General features: G+C 39.0%; 1 protein-coding gene across 1 annotated transcript in view; it reads left to right on the top strand.

Annotated features, from left to right (window-relative positions):
• Positions 1 to 20,898, top strand: part of mtus2b (microtubule associated tumor suppressor candidate 2b) — a 57,815-nt gene that overhangs the window by 21,640 nt on the left and 15,277 nt on the right. The window contains exons 8-12 of the mRNA XM_059514844.1: positions 13,408 to 13,474; positions 14,171 to 14,385; positions 15,744 to 15,849; positions 16,093 to 16,166; positions 16,260 to 16,358. Of these exons, the coding sequence (XP_059370827.1) occupies positions 13,408 to 13,474; positions 14,171 to 14,385; positions 15,744 to 15,849; positions 16,093 to 16,166; positions 16,260 to 16,358 (561 nt within the window). The remainder of the gene's footprint in view (positions 1 to 13,407; positions 13,475 to 14,170; positions 14,386 to 15,743; positions 15,850 to 16,092; positions 16,167 to 16,259; positions 16,359 to 20,898) is intronic.

The following is a 20,898-nucleotide window of genomic DNA, read 5'->3' on the forward strand; positions in this document are numbered from 1 at the left end:
TCAAAGCTGTAAATGCTGGAGTGCTGTTAACTTAATAGTTAAGAACCAAAGACCAACAATTGTTGCAGGTTCAATCCTAAATAGGGATGACCCAGAATTCTGAGTTAAGGTTGTAAAAGGCATAAAAAAAAACAGCTGAACAATTGTTTAGAAAAACATACTGCTCGAAAGAATCAATTTGTGGAAAGGAGCCTGACGTCCCATCACTACTGTAAAAGCAGAGTAATCATGATGTAATCATCTGATCATGTGATGCTGGTTGGAGGGTAACTCAACCCGCTTCATGTCACATTAGGGATAAGACAAAAATGTATTGTCATTTAAGCTTAAACATCTTATCTACAATTTGAAGAACACTAATTTCAAAGAAACACAGTTTGGAGCAATGTGAAAAGACAATTTCTTAACCACAAATTCACCCAAATGAAAGAGCCGTGCGATTCGCAGAAACCACTGGAATCCTGGCAGTGAAACATGGATTTGCATTTACTTTTTTGTGTTGGACATGCTGAATTTTCTGGTAAAATTGTACTCTAAACGTTGTACTAACAACTCATCCATTTAATATTTACTTACAGTTGAAGTTTATATACACATTGCAGAATCTGCAAAAATAAGAGGGATCATACAAAGTGCACGTTATCGTTTATTTAGGACTGACCTGAATAAATAAGATATTTCACAAAAAAGATTTTTACATGTTTACATAATGTCTAATTTAATACTTGTTAAAAACAGTCACTTTAGCACATTATTTTTGTTCAATAAATAAACTATTATTGAAATATGTCAATATAAAATATATTTTAAAATACAGAAGCCAAATCGTTTTAATAAGTAAAGATTCTGAAAGTATTGAAGGAAATCCAATGATAAAGGATGTTTCGGCACTGAGTTCACCTTAGGGGGCGTGTCCTGGTGGGGCACCTCTCTAAGGTGTTTTGGGTGGTTGATCTGGCATTGCTAAGGCGTTGTGACTTATTTGCATGTCGCTGTGCAATTGCTAGGGTTTTCTGGATGGGCATTATTCTAGGTTATTATGTTGTTGCTGTGCTGTCATGAGTGATTGTTTGCATGATGCTTTGTAGTCTAGGGTGTTCTGGATGGTTGCTTGGGCTTTATATAGTTATTAAGGTGTTTTAAGTGCTTGTGCACAAGTTTTAAAAACTGCTATGGTGTATTTATGACCTTTTTGGGTCTTGACAGCCATTGGTCACTGCAATGCTTTTGTTAAATTTCCATAAAAATAATAATGTTGCATTCACATGCTATCGAAATGATCATAAATACGAGTTTCCTGGTCATGAACAACTTCTCAAGTCATATTTACAACTGGGAAATTCTTTATGATCCCCAAGTTTCTGAGTTGGGTGGGCCATAAACTTTAAACATGGTGGAGGGGATGGAGTATGGATAAGTACGTTTTTTTTTTTTTTTTTCGCATAGGACTGTTTTTAGAGAATAATTTATTTCAAGATTATCATAGGTTAAGTGTTGGCACTGTACTATATAACAAATTCAGCAGCACTCTATATGAAGCCTGTATTTATAAAACATTATAAGGGTATTCTTAAGGCTTTATAATGAATGCATAATGCATTATAAAAAAAACATAATATGTTATATAAATTCATTGATAATCATAACAACAATTATAATACATCATAATACTAACGTATTTGTGGTTATACAGTTAAGAGTATTATCATTTAAAACACACAATGAACACCGTATTAAATCTACTTCATGTACAGTATAATGGACTGTATCATATCTTGACATTGTTTAAGATCTGCACAGTATCTTACTACAGCTTGCGAGTGGTTAGATGTTGATTTGAGTGTTTCTGTGGAGCTAATGTTAATTAATTGATGTGAGCTTAATACTCCAACTGAAAAAAATGCATTGTTTTATAAGGTTAAATTTTATTTTGATGGTCCCTTTAATCAATCGACTATAAGCAGCTTTGCAACTATATGCCAACTAACCCTCATTAGAGTATTAATACTAATAGTTGACGTACTTGCAAAGACACTTATAGTTTATCTGTTGGTTGACTATCAAAGTGTTAAGTTATATTTACTGTAGCAGACATACTAATACTCTAATGACCGCTAGTTGATATGTATTTGCAGTTACTTATCGACAGCTGTCTAAAGGGTACCATCAAAATAATCAAACTAATATTACAATAAAAAAAGTAAAAAGCAAATATGTCATACACATTCATCTGATCTGATATCTGATTTTATGGCTATTTGAGAAAAAAAATGTATTATTATTATTACTACTTATAAGTGTTTTTTTACCATTTTAAGTAAAGTAGCATAAGAAAAATGCCAAGATATGAGACTTACAACACATTATAACTATGAGAAATATAATCCATTGTAAAAGTGGAAGCAACGTGTTCATTGTGTTATAAATCATCATACTCTTAAAAGCTATAACCACAAATAAGTAAATATTATAATATATTAAAACTGTTCTTATGAATATTCATGAGTTGATACAACATATTTTTGTATGTTTTTTTATAATGCAATAAGCATTCATTATAATGCCTTAAGTATACCCTTTTAATCTATTAAAATATGGGCTTTATAGAAAGTGTTACCACGAATTCTTTATAATATGTCCTCTGGAATGCTTTCTTTCATCTCATTGGATAAAAATGTGTGTTCATTCCCAGTAGACTTTAGTATCAGACAATGCACACATGTTATTTTGTTCCTTATTGATCCCATCCTCCTGTTCCTCTATCTCTCCATCATCTCACCCCTCCTCCTCCCAACATCCTTGAGTGTGTGTGCTTGTGAGAGAGAGAGAGGGCGAGAAGCTTGTGGGGGGGTTGTCTGAAGAACATGTGTGGAATCGCAGACTCATGGTACTCATTGTTGCAGTAGTCAGGCTATGATGCTAAACACAGGATTTAGGTAAGGCTGGTTGTTGGGCGATTTTTGTCTTTTTCTCTCACATTCTCCCTCACTCTGCCTGTCCATCTTTCCTCCACTCCCTCTCTCTCTTAATTTCTTTCCCTCTCATGTGGCGTGCTTATGGTATTCCCCCGACAGGTTTTATGAAGCTACATTCTGCTGTAGCATAAGCAAGTGTTGCTGTAATCTCTCTCTGTGTTTCCATCCTACTTGCTGTTTGGATACTACGGTAAAACAATAGCAAAAATTGTGTGTGATGCTGCTTTCTTGCTCTGTGACTTGTTTGCTAAAGTAGAAATGTTGATTTCATTCTACTGTCATTTTTTATATAGTTTGTGATGATGGTAGTGTGTGTGTGTGTGTGTGTGTGTGTGTGTGTGTGTGTGTGTGTGTGTGTGTGTGTGTGTGTGTGTGTGTGTGTGTGTGCTGTCAGTGAGAACAAACATGTGCTCTTTTAGTGACGGAAACACCCCACCCTGACTGCTGTCACTTGACGTTGGAGGTCTGATATCATTATATTTTATTGCACTTTTGTTTTATATTGACCTATGAAATAAAAACATATTATTTATTTTATAGACAATGTTTATATAAACATTGCTAATTGGATTTAAAAATTTTCTGAAGAAAGTGTTAAATTGCCCTTGCAAAACTTGTCATGACAATTTTAGATTGGGATTCTATGTGGTTTCTAAGGTTGTTGTGGGTTGTTGTTGGCAAGTTATTATGGTAAAGTGTTCTGGGTGGTTGTGAGGATGTTGATATGTGCTTTCTAAGGTGTTGTGGGTGTTTATTTTATTTTTTTTAAGGTTACGAAACTAAAGTTTCCATGGTGGTTGTTACAGTGTAGATATCTGGTTTCTGTTACGCTGTCTGGTCTCTGTTTCCCTGAGTCTCCACTAGTGTCTCACTTCCCCATAGGCACCTCACCGCAGGCACAACAATTCCCACAAGCCTTGTCCCTTCATCACAGTAATTGCACTCCTGTTAATTGCACTCAGGTGTCTTCACTTGATAGTCATTACCCTGCCTATATTAACCGGTCTGTTTCTGTTTTTTTTTTAATGGAGTCCTTTCTTTCCGTCACCCAGTTTCCTCGCCTTCCGAGTTTCTAATTCCTGTTCCTGTTCCTTTCCGTTTGTTTGTTTGTTTGTTTGTTTCGGATGGATTTTTGGTTTTGACCCTCTGCTTGTTGGATTCTGAATTTGGATTACCCATTAAACTCACACTGCGTTTGGATCTCTCGTCTCCTGTGTTTCCCTGGGTTCCCGATCGTAACAGAAGGACTCCATCATGTCGAGATCCAGCGGTGTGGGACTTAATACCCATTCCCCAGCCAGTATGGTGGAACGAAGGGCAAGATTAATCAAATTAACCACCCTCTGCCAAGAGGGCAATGAGGTGGGTGTTGGACCCTGGACCCTGGCGGATGGTATGGGATATAATGATGTGGCCCTAAAAGACATTTTCAACACCAGTCTGGATGACCCAGTGCCTCGAAAGGAAATGGATCAGTTGGACGCTTTTAATTTCTGGGAATTCGTGTTCTACCTACAACATTGGCTTCCGTGGGATACCCCAGCCACTCCTGTCTCTCCCGGTGGGATGGCCGATTCTAGACCGGGGTCTACAAACAGGAGGACCGCCAGCCCAGCACCACTGCACAGTATGGTCGCCAGCCCAGCGCCACAGCACAAGGTGGTCGCCAGCCCAGCGCCACAGCACAAGTTGGCCGTCAGCCCAGCACCACAGCACAAGGTGGTCGCCAGCCCAGTGCCACAGCACAAGTTGGCCGCCGGCCCAGCGCCACTGCACAAGATGGCCGCCAGCCCAGCGCCACAGCACAAGTTGGCCGCCGGCCCAGCGCCACTGCACAAGATGGCCGCCAGCCCAGCGCCACAGCACAAGGTGGTCGCCAGCCCAACGCCATGGTGCAAGATGGCCGCCAGCCCAGCGCCACAGCACAAGGTGGTCGCTAGTCCAGCGTCACTGTGCAAGATGGCTGCCAGCCCAGCGCCACAGCGCAGGATGGCCGCCAGCCCAGCGCCACAGCACAAGGTGGCCGCCTGCCCAGCGCCACTGCCCAAGATGGCCACCAGCCCAGTACCACTGCCCAAGATGGCCGCCGGTCCAGAGTCATGGCACAAGATGGCCGCTTGTCCAGTGCCTCTGCACAAGATGACAGCCATAGTTGACCCTCCAGAGTCAGGTCAAGTCACCGTTGACCCTCCAGAGTTTCCCTGGTTTCCCGATCGTAACAGTTTCTAAGGTGTTGATGGTTGTTTTTTGCGGGTTACTATGCTAACATGTTCTGGGTGGTTGTTAGGGTGTTGCTATGTGGTTTTGAAGGTGTTGTGGGATGTTTTTTGCAGGTTAATGAACTAAAGTGTACTGGGTGGTTGTTAGGGTGTTGCTATGTGGTTTCTGAGGATTTTGTTTTTTTGAAGGTCGCTAAACTAACATAAACTAAAGTGTTCCAGGTTATTGTTTGTGTGTTGCTATGTGCAGGTTACTACACTAAGGTGCTCTGGGTGGTTGGGTGTTGCTACAGTATGTGGTTTCTAAGGTGGTGTGGGTTGTTTTTCGCAAGTAACTATCCTGATTGCTTAAGTGTTCTGGATGGTTTTTTGGATGTTGCTATGTGTTTTCTTAGGTGTTTTGTGTTGTTTTTTTGCATGTTTCTATTTGATTACTAAAGTGATCTGGGTGGTTGTCAGGCTGTTGCTACAGTATGTGGTTTCTAGGGTCTTGTGAGTGTTTTTTTGCAGGTTATTATGCTAAAGGAGAAAGTCGTGGCCTAATGGTTAGAGATTCAGACTTGCAATCCAAAGGTTGTGATTTCAAATCTTGGGTCGGCAGGAATTGTAGGTGGGGGGAGTGAATGTACAGTGCTCTCTCCCACCTTCAGACTGAGGTGCCCTTGAGCAAGGCACCAAACCCCCAACTGCTTCCCAGGCGCTGCACCATAAATGGCTGCTCACTGCTCCGGGTGTGTGTTCGGTGTGTGTGAGTGTTCACTGCTGTGTGTGTGTGCACTTTGGAGAGATAAAATGCAGAGCACAAATTCTGAGTATGGGTCACCATACTTGGCTGTATGTGACTTCACTTTCACTAAATTGTACTTTGTGGTTGATAGGGTGTTCCTGTGTGGTTTCTAAGATGTTATGGGGGTTGCTATGCTGAGATGTTCAGAATGGCTGCTAGGGTTGTTGCTATGTGGTTGCTAAGATATTGTGCGTGGTTGTTAGCAGGTTACCGTGTAGTCACTGAGCTGTTCATGGTGGTTGCCAGGATTATTCCATGTGGTCCCAAAGGTGTTGTGAGTGCTTGTTTGTTGTGAGTGGAATTCAGCAGGTTGCTATGTAGTCTCTATGGTGATTGCTATTCCTACTCAACCCTCTACATTGTGAGTAAATCACTCACATATGCGACTAAATCTTCACTCTGGCGACTAAATGATGTCTAATATTAGCCAATGGCTAATAAATTCTCATATTTTACTCGCCATTGTGTGAGTTGAAGGCTAAGTATAAGTTAGCGCACATATATTTTCACTTGCCGAGCACTCTCTGACTGAGCGCTTCAGAGTTCTTTTATTGTCAAGTTATCTGTGATATTTCTCAGTTCATCTCAATGGACGTGCAGTGCACCTGTATTTGACGTACCGTGAGCTTGTGTGAAGGCGCACGACTCACCATCGCTTCCTCTCACACGCGCAAAGTGAGAGAGAGAGAGCGAGTGAGAGAGTGTTACATGCATGCAGAATAGACACGCTACATGTACGCGCTAAGGGTAGCGATATTCTTAGTTGTATTTTCCTGTAAAAATAGTAGTGGGCGAAACTAATGCAAAAAACGGCAATCTCATTGGATGGTGCTAACCTACTGAGCAAATCAGTTTGACCGAACGCAGACAACCAGATTAATATTCATGAATCCATTACTGGTCTTCTTCTTCTTCTTCTTCATTATCATTATCATCTTATCAGTATTATTGTTCGTTTTTTCCCTTTTTTTACAGAAACGCTGAATAATCAACAAAGCAACACCACCAGACCTAAATTCAGTTAAAATGCCTATGCATTCATGGTTACCAAGCTTTAATTATAATTACTAAAGTTCTATCATTAAATAATACTTGATTATCCAGATATATTATAATTCTTGACTGACTGTTAAGAGTGTACTTTCAGGTATTTAAAAAGCTGTGCCATTTAAAAAACATATACAGTATATATATATATATATATATATATATATATATATATATATATATATATATATATATATATATATATATATATATCTATATATATATCTATATCAGTCTGGCGAGTAAACTAAAAAATGTACTAGCCAATGGCAATTCGATTGCCAAGGTGTCCGTAGAGGGTTGCTACTGGACAAAGGCTGGTTCATTTAATGTAAATGTAGGGATTCCCTCTCCTTAACAAGCCATATGATTTGAAGTATAAAACATAAAACTTAGGGTTATTGTTTTTTAATCACTAATCCTCAAATTGAGCAGTAGTAATCACAATGCCTAGTACAAAACACATACACGTTTTAAACACGTTCAGTGTTGTAGGTGTGTTGGGGTCAGTGTTGGGGAGTAGGCTAACTAGTTACATGTAACGGCGTTACGTAATTTAATTACAAAATTATTGTAACTGTAATTAGTTACAGTTACTACGAAAAAATTAGTAATTAAATTACAGTTACTTATGAAATTTTTAACGATTACAAAGGGGATTACATTTGAATATTTACACGCATCCACATACAGATTTAACTGATTTCTTTCCCAAATTGCACTGACTATTCTGAGACATACGCCCTAATAATTTCCGGGATGCGGAAATACAGTCTGGTTCGTAGAATCCAGTCATAAAAACGGAATGCCTAACGCGGACGGAATATGCCACATTTTGGATGACTAAATCAAAAGTAGGTCAGTACACTTGAATCAAAACATGACATGGACTAGTGTCTGTGAATATTAAGCACAAAAAATGCAATATATGACTTGCACATTCTGTGTGTTGGAAATCAGGCGCGGACTGGTCACCGGGAGAACCGGGACAATTCCCGGTGGCCTGGCAGATGATTTGCCCCTCTATTTTAATATTGTTATTGTATAATTGCACGCCGAATGTACTAAAGCGATCATTTGCGAATCCGCCATTGGATAATTAAATCTCTAATAAATCATGAAGTGTTAGTCATGACTCGCATGCTCTCCGCGCCTCCGCCAAACAGTTTGGATCAAACTCAGAGTAATCAATGAGAGAGAGAGAGAGAGAGAGAGAGAGAGAGAGAGAGAGAGAGAGAGAGAGAGAATACAGTGGACTGCTGGAGCAGAGAAGCAGAGCTCCTGTTCAGGGTTTCAGGTCAGTTTCATCTGTAAAGATGCTTTTTTTTTTTTTTAATCAAGCAGCAGATCGTTGCTCATCAGTCATCACTCAAAATACTATATAAAGGCCATCATTAGTATCTGTTGTAATGTTACAGTAGTAATTTAGCTGAAAAAAAAATCAGATTTTTTTTTTATTTATATAGATTTAGGGGGAGCTACAATAGACAACAACACAGCCCTAACGAAAATTAACATTTTAAAATTTAACTATAAATCCAGAGAAAATTGTTACTATTGTTTAACTGTGTTAACCAAAAATGTAAAATTATTTTACAAATGTATTTATTTAAAAATAAATACAAATCCATTTGCATGAATAAATAAATAACAAAAAGGTTATTTTACTTTTATATAGGCTAATAAAAGCATGGTTAATTTTTTGTAAGGGAAAAACATGACTCGTGTACAGTATTAGGATTTTTCTATAAAGATATTGTAGTATTGTAGAGTATTCTATTGTAAAGTATAGGTTTGTTCAATCTTGAGTATTAAAGTCCTGAGAGAGATGGATAACAGGGCAAAATAAAGAGACTGAAGAGAAAAATGGAAGTGAAGGTGGAGTTCAGGAGAGAACTTTTAATTATTTAGCATGTCCCCAAATTAAAGATTTAAACCTTTTTTTATAACAGGTCCATACAAAAAATAGTTTTGTCCATGAATTTGTTTCTATGAGTTTGAATTTTCCAGTCTGAATTTTTTTCCCAGTCGGCCCCTCCTGTAAATTAATGGCAAAGACATGGTTTCATTTACTACACATAGGCCTACTGAAGCTCGCAGTGTTTTCAACCTCTGCCATCTCAGTATAGGAGTACACGAGCACATAAACATAATTTCTAGAACTGCTCTGTGTCACTTCATGTGCATTTTACTTATTTTGAGAAAACTATCATCATATACAAAGAAACAGCAGTTAAAAAAAACACCAATGTTTCAGGAGTTTATTACACAGAATACGTCACATGCTTATTAGATAACTGTATTTAAGTTGATGTATATGCTTTTATTTATTATTCTTTAATTTTCACAAATTTAGAAAAGTAATCAAAAAGTACTCAAAAGTAATTAGTTACATTACTTTAATAAAGTAATTGAAAAAGTTACACTACTATTACATTTTAAACAGGGTAACTTGGAATCTGTAACCTATTACATTTCCAAAGTAACCTTCCCAACACTGGTTGGGGTGTAACAGTGTTCCGCCCTGCAGATTTATCTTTTGTTTTATAGGTGGGGACTGAGTCCTTGAGACCGCCTTGCTCTCACTATTCTAGACCTTTCACAGCAGGAAACGAAATTAGGTGAGGTAACCACGGTGAAGACAAGGCAGTCATATTTGTATTCATGGAAAGACTCTCCAGGGTTCTGCATGACATCTTGTGTGCCGGAGGAAAATATGATGGGTGAGATCTGAAGAAGGGACACAATGATGACATTTCAGGGCATTCGTGGGTTCATAGGGTCTTGACCTTGCTGTTAGTTTACATACTGTATGAGAGGGTTATAAATTAAAAAGGCTAGCAGCATCTATTTAAGGCATGATACGCTACAAATTGTGTCTCTTTTGTATCTTTTTTGTTATTAAATCAACTTAAAAAAAAGACATTGCTTGACAACAGTCATTTTTCCAGTTGGTGAAAAATCTGGTTAAAAATAAAATAAAAAATAATAATATATATATATAAATATATATATATTTTTTTTTTTTTATAATTTTTTTTTTTTTGCAAAGTATGATGCTACTATTTTGGACTTGTTGGTGGTATGGTATTCTTGGGAAGTACCTTGTTAATACAATGGTGCATGGATTTCAGTACCATGGAACTACTATGGTACTACCATAATACTTTTCACAATGGCAGTCACTTAAAACAGCAGATGCCGTGGGATCTCAGCTGGCATTTGAAACTGAATGAGTGTAAGATTCGGGACTGCTATTTTAAAATGCTGACTCATGCGGTTTCATTTGCTGCCACTGATTCTTATAAACAAGTATGGATCTTTAGCATCTAATTGTATTATGGCATCATCAATCAATCAATCATCACTGCCAAGTATAGATGTGGTTGGTTACGTCACTGCGGAGTAAAATGGTTTTTGATTAATTTACTCATTAGTCATTATTAGTTAACACTATCCACCTGTTTTTCACTCATCAACTGCCTTACTTAAAGTCTTCTTTCTGTTCAGTATTTTGTCAGTTATTGTTTCACGTTATGAACGTTATGACTATCCTTAGTTATTTCCTTGCCTGTGTGGATTATTATATTAAATACTTTTTTTTGTGGATCATCTTCATTGTCATCGCCTTCCTCCATGTAACCCGTAACAGAATAACCGACCTTCAAAGTATTTAAAATGGTGGCGTTTTTCTTTTCTTTTTGTTTTCCTCCTCCTCCTGGAATGGCTATCCCTGCCATGCAACTCCTTTGCCTGGAGCAACAGGACTGTTCTCCTGCTGCACAGAGCAAATGCCTGAGCCCGCCTAACGCATTCTCATCCCAAGGCGTCATATACTGACCCTCTTGACATTTCGTCAACATCCTACGCATATGGCACCCTCTAGCGTCAATATGAGACACAGATTATGGGTTAAGGTTAGGGTTAGGGTTAGGGTTAGACCGCTAGGAGGCGCCTTCTGGCCCATTTTTATCTGCGTCTAATATTGACGCTAGAGGGTGCCATGTGCGTAGGATGTTGACGAAATGTCAAAAGGGTCAGTTTATGACGCCTTGGGATGAGAACGGTCTGGCCCGCCGCAGATGGAGAGCCTGAGCCTGCCGTGACGTGAGCTAGCAAGTATTACCGCCACTGAGCCTATCGTCGCCCCGGAGCCCAAGCCTCAAGAACATTCTGACCAGGTGTGTGAGCCAGCAACATCACCCATCCCCGAGGGAGTACTGGTGGAGATTGAGGGCTTAGAGGGTAGCCCCACCCACACTCCCACCACTGAGGGTGAGCTTCAGCCACTTTTTTTGGGATGTTTTCAAAGGAACTTATGGATATCTTTAAAATGGACTTAATAGACTGGTTTGAAGAAGTATTACCCAGCCATAAATCTCCCACGTCTCCACTGGTTCCACCCAGCCCTAAACCTCCTGTGTATCTGCTGGTTCAGCCCAGCTCATGTATTTCTGTGCTCCCACCCAGCCATCCACTCCCTCCTCCTCTGTACCAGCCAGCCAGTCCATCAGCCTAGTCTCTGCTGCCTAAGGAAAGCCCCTCAGCTCACCCTCAGCACGCAATGTCCGGTGGGTCGGTTGTGCTCCAGGACTTCCTGTCAACAGCTACCTTGGGTTGGAGGATCCCCTGTCTCCGCCTCCAGCCTTCGAGACCCAGACTCCACCTTGGACCTCTGAACCATTGGCTCCACCTTGGCTCCTGAGTCCCTTGTCTCCACCGTGGCTCGTCATCCCACCAGCTTCGGCTCTGCCTTGGTCAGTTGTCGACTATCCTCCTCCTTTCCTCTGGCTCCGCCTCCACCCTCAGTCGCTTCCGTCTCTGCCACAGTGTTCAGGAGACCGGCCTCCATCTCGGTCGCCTGAGCCTTCAGCTCCACCTTGGCCCTCTGGATCCTCAGTGTCATCCTGGCTCTCCATCTGCTCTGCTCCATCCAGGGCTCCTCATCCATTGGTCAGTCGTCCCCCTGGTGTTGTCAGCCCCTTCTCCACCATGGCTCCTCCCGCCGTCGACTCCACTGTGGGCTGCTGTCCTGGCTGGCCTCTGGAGTTCCATCTGGCTCCTCCTGATCCGGGCTCTTCCCTGGCTCCTTCCTCCATCCACTCCACCCTGGCCCTATGGACTATGCTCCCTTTCAGTTGCCTGCCCCTTGCCTGCCCCATGCCTGCCTCCTGAACTCCCACCCTCCCTCCTCTGGACTTTTTGTCCGCACGAGAGTGCCGTTCCAGGAGGGGGCGAACTGTTATGGTTATGATCTTTTTTGGTTTAGGTTTCTGTGATTCCCTTTCTCCTGCCTTGTTTGTTTCTATTGTTTTTGATTAATTTGCTCATTAGTCATTATTAATTAACTCCCTCCACCTGTTTTCTACTCATCAGCTGCCTTACTTAAAGTCTTTTTTCTGTTTGGTTATTGTTTCAAGTTATGAATGTTACTACTATCCTGAGTTATTTCCTTGCCTGTTCTCCTGTGGATTATTATATTAAAAACTTTTTCTTTGGGTATTATCTTCATTGTCAGCGCCTTCCTCAATGAGACTGTAACAAGAGGAACTTGCAGTTTTGTATTTAATTATGTGTCCAGCAGGTATACAACAGATGTGTGTAGTCATTTTAAGCAGTGAATGCTCTGCACTTCCAAGCCATTGGAGAGAAGGAGTTTGGGAACTACCTAAATACTGTGATTACTATAAAATTCCACTGTCATTTGAAGTGTATTATAAGAGTTACATAAGAAAATGTGGGAAATATGTAAAAGTAACTGTCTATAAATTATTATTTGCCAAACGTAATTTGCTGCAATCCTGTGCCAGTTAAGGATGGATTCGGGGGAGTGGATCCACAACAGTTTTGGTGCCTGATTTCATGCACAAGAAAGTCTGTCCATGAGTTGTTTTTTCAGTGCTCAGTCTGCAAAATGTATTCATATTAAATATTGTTTCCCCCATGCTTGTCAAATCGTGAATACATATATGTTTATCTAAGCATGTGTATGTCACTTTTAAAGGCACTACCATCTAATGGCTGTTCCTAGCAACAGCCCTACTTTTAAACTGACACCTGCCATGTTGTTTTTTATTTGTCAACTCTGATAAATTAATAAATAAATTAGATAGCAAAGAAGTCACTGCTTGACACTGGTATACAGGGCTCTTATTTAAAGTGGTATTTTGGTTGATTTGTTAAATTATTGATAATGAAAAATGTATCCATTACCAGGCATGCAAAAAGTTGTGCAGATTTCTGCAGATTCATCCCTCAAGTTAATTTAATGTATAACAAACAATTTAACAATGCTTTGAGCACATTTTTCTATTTTTAAATACATTCCTCTGCATAATTGTCTCTTACACTCATGCAAGCTTGTGTGTGTGTTTTACAGAGTGAGAATGCTGCCGTGAAGGAGAGGGAGTTGTCCCTGCAGTTAGCCAGGATCAGAGATGAAGTGGGTAAGACTCTGGATCAGAGAAATAATAAAGAAAAAAAACATCGAACTTCACAGTGATCTCATTCTGACACATGTGCTACAGTATACTGACAAATGTTAAGATGACTTCAACCATAAAATAAGAAATAAACTATAAAGACCTTCTCCGATTACATATCTGTAAACTGCATTTTTATCTTTCCATCCCCCTCATATTTATTTTTGAATGTGACTCATCTCACATCATGCAGACATAAAGAAACACGTCATGATTTTCACCTAAAATACATATGATTTTATGATTTTCAAATATGCATTAAATATCTCATATAAAATAATACATCATAATTTTGATTCATATTTAGTTGAATTCAGTAAAAAAAAAAAAAAATTCAACTTTAATGACCATAAACAATCTGTTTGTCTGTGTTATAGCATGATTCCCCCTTCTTTTCTCTATGATTTTAATCTGTTAGGATTAAAAGTAAATGACTTTTAACTCATCAAAAATTTTGCTAGAAGGGTTGCAAAAGTCACAAACCCGATATTTAATGAACAGAAAATAACACCTCATATATTATTTAATTTGTTCAGCGGAATAGGTACCAAGGTTGAAAGTAACAGGGTTGCACATTATCAACATTAAACATATATCATCAACATAAACAATTTCTAAAGGTTAAGCATGACCATAACAAACTATTTTCTGTCTCTCTAGTGGACAGCGTCCAGCAGTGGGAGCGTCTGCAGGGTGAGAAGGCCCTGCTGGAGCAGAGTTTTGAGCGGGAGCTGAAAGGACTACAAGGGGAGCAACAGCAGGAGCTCAAGGCCCTACAGGAGAGACTGGTAGAGGAGCACACCTCTGAGATACAACGACTCCAGCATCAGCAGAACAGCCACTTGGAGCAGCTGCGCTCCCAGCACCAGGAACAGGTAAGATAAGGAAGTAACAGGGTGTAAAGACTGAGATTATTATTGACACACCTTGAAGAGGCTTTTATTTTAGCATTGTACATATAGGAGTGCATGGTGTGAAAGTTTATGAGTGTTAAGAAAGCCTGTAAAGGTAGTTTCATGACTATGTAGTCTGATGATGCAGTAATCATCTTCCCTTAAGCCCAAAATATACTAGTTTTGAAATTAATTCTTTGCGTACAAATATGTGTACAGCCAAACATACAGTCTTTATTAAATTAGCTTCATGCACACTGTACACATACTCTAGTGTATGCATAAAAAGCATTTTGGTGCCATCTGTGCAATTAAGTCAGCGAAACTATAGGAAATGAAGTGTTCCCAACTAAGCAAGCCAAAGGCGACAGCAGCAAGGAACCAAAACTCCATCAGTGACAGAACGGAGAAAAACCTTGGGAGAAACCAGTTTCAGTCGTGGGGCCAGTTCTCCACTGACCAGACAAAACCAGCAGTTCAATTCCAGGCTACAGCAAAGTCAGACTGTGGTCTTGTTCCAGTGGCCATCTAGGAGACGAGGTCTTGACTGTGGATCTGTCTCTGGGGCTCAACTAGTTGTCCTGGTCTCCGCTGACATTCAAGGCTGTACAGGTCCTCTCTAGGTGCTGATTCATCATCTGGGCTGGATACGTACTGGATCTGGTGGCTACGGTGACCTAGGAATAAGAGATAAACAGACTAATATCAGCGTAGATGCCATTCATCTAACGATGTAGCAAGTTAATTGTGTGTTATGGGAAGTGTAACTGGTTCCGTTTTTTTTCTTCTAATTAATGCAGCCTAAAAATCCTTTAACATATTTGAATATTAGAAATGTGTTAGTGTGTTATGTGTAAGCCAGGTTAAAGAGGTGGGTATTTAATCTTTATTTAAATTGACAGAGTGTATCTGCCTCCCGAACAATGTTAGGTAGGTTATTCCAGAGTTTGGGAGCTAAGTAGGGAAAGGATCTGCCATCCGCAGTCGGTTTTGATATTTGAGGAATTATTAAATTGACAGTTTTTGAGAGCTTTAACACACAAATTTGCAATTCCAGCCAATAGCAAGTGTTTTGGTTCACCAGTGACCAGTAAAAAAAAATTTCAGCTAAAAGTTCATATTGTCAACAAGTCTCAAAATGGCACATAGAGCTGATCAAAATTGTGTTGGTATGAAAAAGAGAAAGACAAGAGAGTAAGACAAAATGAAAGTAACATGGCATTGTATGTTTCTATTGACAACATTCAGATAAACACTGTAAAATATTTCAGTTGACCAATCAGAATCCAATTTTCCAGTGCACCTGTTAAAACTGACAACCATTTTTTTTTCTGTTTTAGATTGAGGAAATGAGTGAAAACCATGAGAGGGCAATGATGGAGATGGAAGCGACTCATGGTGCCACATTGGCCACTTTACAGGAAGAACACACCAGAACCGTCAAGAGTGAGTCCTGCTGACACACCCATTACACTCCCAGAAATCCAAGCAACTGTGTCTAAAAACCTAGTCCTACTTGGACTGCATTATTAGGGCATTATAGCCTAGAAACTACTGGTTTGGCCCACTATTTGAACTCCTGGTTGAAGTCCCTGCTTAACAACATTACTACAGACAAATGAATCAATAATGTCTGTTAATTATTCTTCATCAGTGTGTTACTAACATGAACTGGTTGTTTATTTTTAGACCTGAAGATGGCACATGAGCAGCAAAAGAAGTCAATGGAAGAGGAATTTGAGAAGCTCAGACTCTCACTGCAGGTACTGCATGTTCCTGTTTTTAATGCCAACATGCATTGTACATTGTTTTTACCCTTTTCTTTATAATAACTTGTGTTTCTGTGCCGCATTTAGGATCAGGTGGACACCTTGACATTTCAGAACCGCGCTCTGCGAGACCGGGCCAAGCGCTTTGAAGAAGCACTGCGCAGAAGCACAGATGAGCAGATAGTGGTACTGTTCTTCATAGTTTTTTTATTGTATGTGTGTGGCCAGTGGTATTAAAACAAGAGTTCATATCCAGATTCTTCAAAATTTGTCATCTGTGTTCCAGAAAATAAAGAACATTCATACATATCTGGAATGAGGCCAAGCGAATAACTAGAGAATATTCATTTTTGGGTCACCTTTTTTTGTCTAAATTATAGCTCTGCAAATTCAGGACATCCTGGGATGCTTTTTAAACAGTAATGAAACATGCTGGACACTTTTTTATGCTTTGTAGTTGAAGGACTTGTGCCCTAACTCTTTGATAATTTACTCATCCCCATGTTATCCAAGATGTTCATGTCTTTCTTTCTTCAGTCGCAAAGAAATTATGTTTTTATGAGGAAAACATTCCAGGATTTTTAAATTTTTTTAGATTTTTAAAAAATTATTAATATATAAATTTATAATAGTGCTTTTAACAATATAGATCGTAAACAAAGCAACTGAACAGCATTAAATCTTTCAGGGCTGTAGAGGTCCTTTCTAGGTGCTGATCCACCATCTGGTCTGGATACATACTGGATCCGGGTGACTTCAGTGACCCTCTGACTTGGATACAGACTGGATCTGGTGGCTACGGTGACCTTGGAATAAGAGAGAAACAGACTAATATTAGCGTAGATGCCAGAGGTGGAAAGTAACGAATTACATTTACTCGCGTTACTGTAATTGAGTAGCTTTTTTGTGTACTAATACTTTTTAAAGTAATTTTTTTAATTTGTAATTTTACTTTTACTTAAGTATATTTTGATTGAAGTATTGTACTTCGCTACATTTTAAAACACATTAATTACTGAGTAAAAAAAATAAAAATAAAAAAAATAAATCGCTCCCTGGAAACTACGGCAGTAAATAATGAGCAGGAGGGCAAACTGGCGCTAAAATCACAAGAAAGATGCAGACGGACAAAACAGGCGTTAGTGGTGCAGACACCGCTGAAAACGAAACCCCGTCATATTCTGAAGTTGAACTCGAAGGAAATGAAGTGAACCCCTGGCCATATGTATGCTCTATTATGCAGTGTAAGCTGTACTTGCCTAAAACCAAACTAGCAGCTTATAAAATCTCGACAAGACATCAACCCTTCGCAAGAAGAGGTAAGCTAAATAATTGCATCGTTGCATTGGTGGTTAAAATGAAGCTTTGACATTTTAGCAAGAGGTTTTGCACAAATTAGCCAAAAAGACAGTGGTGAGGAGTGTGCTGTTTTTGTTTTAATGATGTGCGCGCGCATTTATAGTGCGTTCTTTCACTGTGTGATTCAGTCTCCTAAAATGCATTTAGAATGATCGCAAAATTGAAGATATAGGGGCAGAAAATTCACATATTTATATAATTTCATATATATTAAATCAAAATCACACAAAGAATGCCATCTTTTCCATGAATATATACATACATATATATAACAGTTCAGTAAACAAGTTAATTAAGAGACTTGCGTTTTAGACACCATATTGCCTTTTTTAGCTCTATTTCTACAACAGAAAATAATTCCAAACACAGCCACCAAAGCACAGTTTTGCGTCTCTGAGCAACGTGACAGTGTTTCGTTTCTGAATGAATCAAACGTTTAAATGATTCGGTTCAATCGCAATGACTCACTTATTAACAGTGACTTGCTGACACATATGGCCATTTTAATTTCACATTTAAAGTAGGCTATCTTTTGATTTTTTTAAATAATTAATTTCTTATCATTTCAAATGAGTATTCAACATTTTATGTCTTGTATATCAAAACATTATTCATGCATTTGTAACTGCAGGTTAAATGCATTCTTGTCCAGCACTACACAGTGTAATACATCTAAATGCCACTTCCAATTAATCTTCTGCATTTCCTCTGCATTAAAAGATGAGTTTGTTGATACTGATTTCCTTGGCAACAGCCCAAATGTATTATTATTCTAAATAACTGATTCCTTTAATTAAAAACAACTACAACCCGAATTCCGGAAAATTTTAATAAAATGAAAACTAAAAGACTTTCAAATCACATGAGCCAATATTTTATTCACAATAGAACATAGATAACATAGCAAATGTTTAAACTGAGAAAGTTTACAATTTTATGCACAAAATGAGCTCATTTCAATTTTGATTTCTGCTACAGGTCTCAAAATAGTTGGGACGGGGCATGTTTACCATGGTTTAGCATCTCCTTTTCTTTTCAAAACAGTTTGAAGACGTCTGGGCATTGAGGCTATGAGTTGCTGGAGTTTTGCTGTTGGAATTTGGTCCCATTCTTGCCTTATATAGATTTCCAGCTGCTGAAGAGTTCGTGGTCGTCTTTGACGTATTTTTCGTTTAATGATGCGCCAAATGTTCTCTATAGGTGAAAGATCTGGACTGCAGGCAGGCCAGGTTAGCACCCGGACTCTTCTACGACGAAGCCATGCTGTTGTTATAGCTGCAGTTTGTGGTTTTGCATTGTCCTGCTGAAATAAACAAGGCCTTCCCTGAAATAGACGTTGTTTGGAGGGAAGCATATGTTGCTCTAAAACCTTTATATACCTTTCAGCATTCACAGAGCCTTCCAAAACATGCAAGCTGCCCATACAGTATGCACTTATGCACCCCCATACCATCAGAGATGCTGGCTTTTGAACTGAACGCTGATAACATGCTGGAAGGTCTCCCTCCTCTTTAGCCCGGAGGACACGGCGTCCGTGATTTCCAACAAGAATGTCAAATTTGGACTCGTCTGACCATAAAACACTATTCCACTTTGAAATTGAAATTTGAATAGTCCATTTTAAATGAGCCTTGGCCCACAGGACACGACGGCGCTTCTGGACCATGTTCACATATGGCTTCCTTTTTGCATGATAGAGCTTTAGTTGGCATCTGCTGATGGCACGGCGGATTGTGTTTACCGACAGTGGTTTCTGAAAGTATTCCTGGGCCCATTTAGTAATGTCATTGACACAATCATGCCGATGAGTGATGCAGTGTCGTCTGAGAGCCCGAAGACCACGGCATCCAATAAAGGTCTCCAGCCTTGTCCCTTACGCACAGAGATTTCTCCAGTTTCTCTAAATCTTTTGATGATGTTATGCACTGTAGATGATGAGATTTGCAAAGCCTTTGCAATTTGACGTTGAGGAACATTGTTTTTAAAGTTTTCCACAATTTTTTTACGCAGTCTTTCACAGATTGGAGAGCCTCTGCCCATCTTTACTTCTGAGAGACTCTGCTTCTCTAAGACAAAGCTTTTATAGCTAATCATGTTACAGACCTGATATCAATTAACTTAATTAATCACTAGATGTTCTCCCAGCTGAATCTTTTCAAAAATGCTTGCTTTTTTAGCCATTTGTTGCCCCCGTGCCAACTTTTTTGAGACCTGTAGCAGGCATTAAATTTTAAATGAGCTAATTAAGTGGATAAAAGTGTAAAATTTCTCAGTTTAAACATTTGCTATGTTATCTATGTTCTATTGTGAATAAAATATTGGCTCATGTGATTTGAAATTCCTTTAGTTTTCATTTTATTAAAATTTAAAAAACGTCCCAACTTTTCCGGAATTCGGGTTGTAGTTTGAGATTAATAGACCTATCCCAGGGGTGTCAAACTCAGTTCCTGGAGGGCCGTAGCCCTGCAGAGTTTAGTTCTAACCCTGCTCCAGCACACATATCATGTAGTTTTCAAATAAACCTAAATGATTAGATTAGCTGGATCAGGTGTGTTTAATTAGGGTTAAATCTAAACTGTGCAGGACTGTGGCCCTCCAGGAACTGAGTTTGACACTCTTGGCCTGTCCCATTTTTGACTCCCTCCCACTGTTAAAATGTAACTAAGTAATTTTTACTCTGAGTAAATTTTAAATGAGCTACTTTTTACTTTTACTTGAGTAGATTTTTTAGACTGGTACTTTTACTTGTACTTAAGTAAAATTTCATTAATGTAATGGTACTTTTACTTGAGTAGAATATTTTTGTACTCTTTCCACCTCTGGTAGATGCCATTCTTCTAACGATGTAGCAAGTACATCATGTGTTATGGGAAGTGTTCCCGGTTCCGGATTTCCTTATTAATGCAGCTTTAAAATCCTTTAATGCATTTGCAAATTAGAAATGTGTTGGTGTGTTATGTGTAAGCCAGGTTAAAGAGATGGGTCTTTAATCTAGATTTAAACTGACAGAGTGTGTCTGCCTCCCGAACAGTGTTAGGTAGGTTAAAAAATAGGAAAAAGATCTGCCACCCACAGTTGATTTTGATATTCAAGGATTTATAAAATTGCCAGAGTTTTGAGAGCACTACGGACGTGGAGGACTATAGTGCAATAATAGCTTGTTCAAATACTTAGGTGCTAAACCATTCAGGGCTTTATAAGTAATAACCAAGATTTTAAAATCTATATGATGTTTAATAGGGAGCCATTGCAGAGTTGACAGAAACGGGCTAATATGGTCATACTTCCTCGTTCTACTAAGAACACTAGTTGCTGCATTTTGAACTAGCTGGAGTTTGTTTATTAAGCATACAGAACAACCACCCAA

Source organism: Carassius carassius, chromosome 28, assembly GCF_963082965.1.
Source record: "Carassius carassius chromosome 28, fCarCar2.1, whole genome shotgun sequence".
Classification (NCBI taxonomy): domain Eukaryota; kingdom Metazoa; phylum Chordata; class Actinopteri; order Cypriniformes; family Cyprinidae; genus Carassius; species Carassius carassius.